This window comes from Triticum aestivum, chromosome 2B (genome assembly GCF_018294505.1).
Source record: "Triticum aestivum cultivar Chinese Spring chromosome 2B, IWGSC CS RefSeq v2.1, whole genome shotgun sequence".
Taxonomy (NCBI): domain Eukaryota; kingdom Viridiplantae; phylum Streptophyta; class Magnoliopsida; order Poales; family Poaceae; genus Triticum; species Triticum aestivum.
Genome location: NC_057798.1, coordinates 355,631,203 through 355,637,265, shown reverse-complemented (window position 1 = coordinate 355,637,265; position 6,063 = coordinate 355,631,203). Strand labels below are relative to the sequence as shown.

Here is a 6,063-nt window from a genome sequence, read left to right as displayed (position 1 = left end):
TTTTTTCTCCCTCTTTTTTTTCTCTCACTGTTTCCAAAATAAACTAGATAAGAAGCAGATTGGATCAAGTGAAGATGTGAACGATCTCAACTATGATTATGACAATGAACGATGGGTAGCACGTGGTGGAAATTGATGGATGGGATGGTGGACAGCGGAAGGGATAATGATGCAGCGGCGGCATGACTAATGTGAACAGAACTCGAAACTCTAAAGGAACTAGACACTAAGACCAGCAACTCGACACGGCGATGCAACCGACAATTCAATAATGCAAACAATGAAAAGAAAAGTGCAAAGGCTTGGACGAGCTTGGACAAAGGATGAATAGATCTCACTTTTTTGTGGCTTTTTCTTGGACAATAGGTAAGAAAATAAATCTAATTGAGGGAAAATTGGAAATTCTCACCGAGCAACCTGAAAACTGATACCACTTGATAGAGGCGGGGGTGTCCCGATCTTTCGATGAGATGATAACTATCAATTTGGTGAAGTCGACTTTGATGATCCGACAACAAACATGCACGATGTTGCGCCTTAGCAATCACTAAACCAATCTCCTGAGGTTACTGACAATGCCGGAAGCACGATCAGCCTGACCACGAAGGTCTATTCCTGCAAGCAATCGAAGAAGAAGCAAGAGTATGATAAAGCAATCTGAATATTGCCAATATGGATGAAGTATTGATAATGGTGGGGATCCAAAAGTGGTCTTGTCTGGTCGTTGGACACAAACAAAGTACACGAAGTTGCGTTGGCTAACTTTTAACTAAACAAATCCCAAGGAAAAAGCTACTAGATGGATCTACTTATATAGGAGGAAGGGGTGGCGGCCAAGGAGGTGGGAGAACGTCCCAAGGCATCCTAAAACAAACCCTAGGTCGTACAAGGCTCATAGGCCCAAGTGGAGGTGATGCAGCACCTTTGGACTTGTTGTTTGACTTTTTGAATAGCACTTCAACATCTCTTTCTCCCTTATCTTCATATGTGAATTGTACAAATGTCCCATACACCTGCAATTAGACAAAACACAAAAGTGTGTGAAGTATTTTTGTTCGGGATAACATAAATAGATTATTGAATAGTTTGCACTAGAAATCACCTGACAAATATGCATGTATGCAATATTTTTGGTCGTATCCAAGGTAGTCATGTCCTCATCAAACTCGTAGAGCTGGAGGAACTCCATGGGGTCTGCAGTGCTGTCGTAGCACGGAGGCAGGTCTGGCTTGAACTTGCCGGGCCATGCGATGCTACGCAGCTCGGAGGTGAAAGCGCGACAACCTGTAGTGGCCACCGGAGCTCTCTGTTGGTGCGGGGCTTGCTCCTGGAGATTCCCGCGCGCCGCTGCCTGGAGCAGCGCGGGGTCCTAACGTGGCGGCGCAGGGATGCGGTCATGGCGCACCGGTGCTGGGAGCATGCGAGCACCTTCTTGGGGGCGAGGGATCTCTTGGCAGCTCCTTTCTTGTCGCGCAGGCATGGGACACGGCGGGTCTCGTCCTCGGACCGCGCGCCTGGGAGCCAGGGTGCCTTCTTGGGGTGGAGGTGGTGGAGGCACCTCCTACTCCTCGCCTCCTGCGCGGGATGGAGGGCGAGGCAGCGAGAGGGACAGCATGGGAGAGCCCCCTGCGGCGCTGACGAGCTCGGTGATGCGGGCGAGCTAGTCCTCGTAGAGGTCATCGACGGGGCGGTAGTGCAGGAGCTCACGCGCCAGGAGCAGCGCGGCGTGCGCGTCCATGGGGGCGCGACGGGCGTGGGACGACGAACCGGCTGGAGTCAGCGACGGGGTAGCGGTGCGGCCATCGCGCCGCACCGAAGGATGCAGGGATGAGGCCTGCCGCTCGTTCCCCGCCGGGCCGGTGGCGGCGTTGGCAGCACGCGACGGGGAACAACGGGGGCGTCCGCCGACGGGTGCCGTCTGGGCGACGCGGGTGGCGAGAGCAGCCCGACGCTCGGCGCGAGCTCGGCGAGCGTCAACCATGGTCACGGTGGAAGATCACACGCGGCTAGCGGAAGAAAAGATTCTGGCGCACCCCTACCTGGTGCGCCAAATGTCAGATTTCGGGTTCCGGCAGACCCTTGAGGTTCGAACACTGGGGTGTGCATGAAGATCTCTCCCCTACCAGCTCATGTCTCGAAGTCTCGCAAAGATCTAGGCAAGAAAGATGAACACACAGAGGACACGAGATTTATACTGATTCAGGCCACCATTGTGGTGTAATACCCTACTCCACTGTGTGGTGTGGTGGATTGACTCAGGGGATGATGATGAACAGTATAAAGGGAGAACAGCCTCGCGAGGGGCTGTTCTTGAGCTGGTGCAATGAACTGCTTGGGTGAGTTCAGTCGCTTCTCTCTCTCTGGTCGATCTCCATATACCTCTACCTTGTGGTGGCTAATCCTATTTATAGAGCGAGGCCCTGGGCCTCTCCCCAAATAATGAGTGGGAAGGGCGCCAACAATTGGCCATTTTAAAGGGGAACATCTGGTACACTTATCCTGACTAAAGTTGGTCTTCGGCTGCCAAAGGCTCTGACGGTGACGCAGACCTGGGCTCCACGATGACCTCCATCCTGCCGTTCTGCTGGTCTTGGTCTTGTTGCACCGAAACGGTAACCTTTGCCCGATGCCTTGGCCTGTGCTTGCCCCCCTTAGCACCAAAAGGGAAACAAGGACCCTGCGCAGGCCGGCGCCCGTCTGGCATCCGCCTGGCCTCCGATCGTCATGGCTTGCGTCACGGGCCCCTCGGGAGGTGCCCTGCCTTGATCTCTCCGCCTCCTCGCGAGCCTGCCTGAGGAGGCTGCTCCTGAGGAAGCTCCCTGTCGTCCGCCCCGCGAGGCTTGGCCCCTCGCGAGGGTCTTGAGCCTGAGCTGATGAAGCTGGGCTGCATTGGGCCCCCACTCGAGCCACGCCGCAGGCCGCGGGCAGGCAAGTCTGGGGACCCCCGTTCCCAGAACGCCGACAGAGAGGGCGTGAGATGGGCAATCACTCTCCGCCTCTCCAAGGGCTAAAGAGTTCCTCGTCAAAGAAGAGGGGATCGGGATCTCGCGTGGAGGGCTAAAAAGCATAAAGGAAGTTGAGCATGAGAAAGGTCGATCAAAGAGATAATCGAACGAGTGAGTTTCTAATACTTACGTCTCGGCCAGGGGCTTCTCTCTTTGGACACACCCCGGGATGTGTTTGGATTCCATGTCCAAACTGTCCGAGAGGATCACTCGCCCTTTCTTTAGTGTCGCCCCCTCCAGGTTCTCGGGGGCTGTCCTTTTTCCCCTGCTCGTCTTGAGGGGGGAGTCGCTCTCCGCCTCCTCATCATCCTCCTCCTCCTCTTCTTCGTCCTTCTCTTCCTCACGGGAGGAGACGGACTCGGCCTCTCCGGAGACTCCTTCTGGAGGGCCTTTGCAGCGGGGCCTGTTCTTGGGCCCCTTGCTCTTTTTCTTGACCTTCTTCTCTGGCGGCTGATAAGGCGCCGGAACCAGCATCTCCTCCAGCTGAGGAGTGACGGGGTTTTCGGGTAGTGGAGCTAGACACTTAATCCACTCCGACTTCTTGGTCCAGCCCTGTAACATAAGATGGGTTGATGAGTTCGGCACATATTGAATATATATATATAGGATAACATTATTCTGATCCGAGGATCAGAATAGTTATTCGGATCACGGTCGGCGCTATATAGCCCGAAGACATGTTCCTGAGCTCCCGAAATCCACGAAGAAAAAAACAAGCCCACTCCACGCCTCCTCGTCCACCACATCGCCCGATCCCCAACCTCCGGATCTCCCCAGTCCCAGTGACGCCCACCTCCCCCTGACCCCGCCTCCACCCGACGTCGCCGCCCCCGCCCCCTCCCACTCCCGCCCCGCCGGCAAGTCGGGCGCCGCCATGCCCGCCCTTCCCTTTGACCGATCTCCTCCTTCCTCTCCGTCGACGCCGTGGGAGCACCCATCCCGCTGCCCAGACCCTAACCGGTGACGCCGCCACCGCGACGCAGCCGCAGCCACGCCCCTGCAGGCGGCGCCGCCGCAGCCCCACCCCCACCGGCGACGCAACCGCAGCCCCGACCCTAGCCGATGACGCGCCACACCACCTGCCAGAGCACCTTGGGGAAGCCCGATCCGGCGAGGATCCTTCACCACCCTCCACTCTCCGGCGACCACCAGCCCGCGTGCGGATGGGGTGCTATCCTGCAGATCGAGGAGGCGTCGAACTTCAGATGGAGGAGGCCAGAACCTGCATCTGGCCACGCCATGGTTGCGCGTCACCGGCATCCTCCGTCACGCTCGGCAGCTCCTGAGCGTTGGAGTGAAGGTCGACTCGTATGCACTCTGCAGTTCAATTTCTACTGATCCTGTAGCTCCTAAATCCGTCACGCACTTATATCGCAAGGTTCTTGCGTGTGTGTTTTGTCCTGCAGGGCATTTTCTTCAGGGCAGTGGAGAGCACCCTCACCCTGATCCGATCTGCAGCAGCGTCCCCGAGTCCTCCCAAAGCAGCCCTGAGCCGTTCAAGTATGCAGCCCCGGGCCGTTCAAAGACGGAGCTGCCGACCGTTCGTGAACACAACACCCCGAATCCTGCTGCCCACCATCCTGTAAAGGGAGACTTATTGTGAAGACTTCAAGCTGAGTAGAGAAGACTCGATTAAAGGAAGAGGGGAGTTGGTTCTCTTTTGAGGTTGCGACTCGATTAATCGATTAATTACAGCTTATTTTCGACCTTCCTGTGCTAGTAGATCTTTCCCCAATTCTGATCTTCTTTCGGTTGCTGTTTGGATTGATTCCCTCCACTCTTCTTCGACCGCGCTCATAAATACGGCCTTGTAATCTTGTGGAAAGGAGCAGTGCAGTGCATGTGAATACATATGGCCTGAAGCTGCTATAATTGTCCAAAATCCGGTGTTTGCTGCTGCAATCCAAGTGAAGTATATTTGGAAACATGCCTGCCTCGAGTCTTCTTCTCTGGTATGCTCGCATCACACAGCATGACAGTGTACTACACAAAATAGCATGGGAGTGATTCCTGCAAAAGCTCAAATTCTGCTGACAAGTTGTGTGCTGCGTTTGGCACTTTTCAGTCCTGAACCAGCAGTCCTCGAGGCAGGATGTACTACTACCTGGACTCATCTGCCCCGGAGGCACAACACGAACCAAGCCCCATGTTTTTCAGTGACTGACTCAGTAGTCCTTGATGGTCGAACATCCGGCAGCTAGCCCGTACTGCACCACCATATCTTGCCATCTTATGATCCCAGCAAAATGTTGAAGTAAAACACACACCACCAGGAGGAGAGTATATGTCAAGGAAGGACTGGTGAAATAGCAGGGCAGAGATGCCACAGTAATGCTGAGCCGAAGTGGTAGCATGTGTGCGAGAAGACTCGTTTGTTTGGGTTGGGGAGCCAGCCGAGCCAGCGCACACTTGGTGGACAGTCTATCTGGTTCGTACGCCCGGCCGTGATATTGTGTCCGAAAAGAAGACTCAAATGGGCACGTTCAACTACTGTGTCCCAACCCATGAAAACTTGTGGCCCGTCATGGTCTACTTACACCTAAACGGCTACCATTTTTCTATTAGTGAAATTTCCTCTGTGTTGGATTTATGAAGATGGAACAGATCACTGTTTAGAGTTTTGTTGGTACGCTGTTGCTGCAGTTTAAAATGAAAGAGAGAGAGAGAGAGATTTCTTTTAAGAGATGAGCGTTGCTGCCGTCCTTAGTTAAAGAAATGAGAAGAGAGAGAGAGAGAGAGCGCAGATAGGATATAGTGGGTGGGTGCTGGATAGAAACCACTAACTTTAGAAGAAAAAGTATTTCTTTATCTGGCACTTAGTGGGTGTGTCTTTCTCTGAATAGTGGGTAGTGTAGGCATATACCATGCTTTGCCTATTTCATGTCCTCTTCAATTGGTAAATTGTCGGTATTATGTTACATAGCGCTTTCTTGCATGTATTGCCGCTAGGAAGTTCAAAGAACAGAAAATTTAAAGTTCAGGTATGAAACCACACAAATTTCATAGAAGAAAAAATAAAGAACAGAAAACTTAAAGTTCAGGTATGAAACCACACAAA

General features: G+C 53.5%; 1 protein-coding gene across 2 annotated transcripts; it reads left to right on the top strand.

The window, feature by feature from the left end:
* The first annotated feature begins 3,713 nt into the window (after window positions 1–3,713).
* Window positions 3,714–5,626, top strand: LOC123044926 (uncharacterized). Of its 2 annotated transcripts, none has more exons than XM_044467804.1 (2): window positions 3,714–4,313; window positions 4,412–5,626. In XM_044467804.1, the coding sequence occupies exons 1-2, from the start codon at window positions 4,068–4,070 to the stop codon at window positions 4,589–4,591; spliced, it is 426 nt and encodes a 141-aa protein (XP_044323739.1). In that variant the 5' UTR covers window positions 3,714–4,067; the 3' UTR covers window positions 4,592–5,626. The 2 variants fall into 2 exon arrangements, with proteins under 2 accessions (XP_044323739.1, XP_044323738.1); XM_044467803.1 differs by having other exon boundaries at window positions 3,718–4,305.
* Window positions 5,627–6,063: the final 437 nt, after the last annotated feature.

Coding starts and splice junctions, on each gene's coding strand:
- LOC123044926 (XM_044467803.1), top strand. CDS start 4,068: ATGACGCGCCACACCACCTGCCAGAGCACCTTGGGGAAGCCCGATCCG. Junction 4,306..4,411: donor TCCTGAGCGTTGGAGTGAAG/GTCGACTCGTAT, acceptor TTTGTCCTGCAG/GGCATTTTCTTCAGGGCAGT.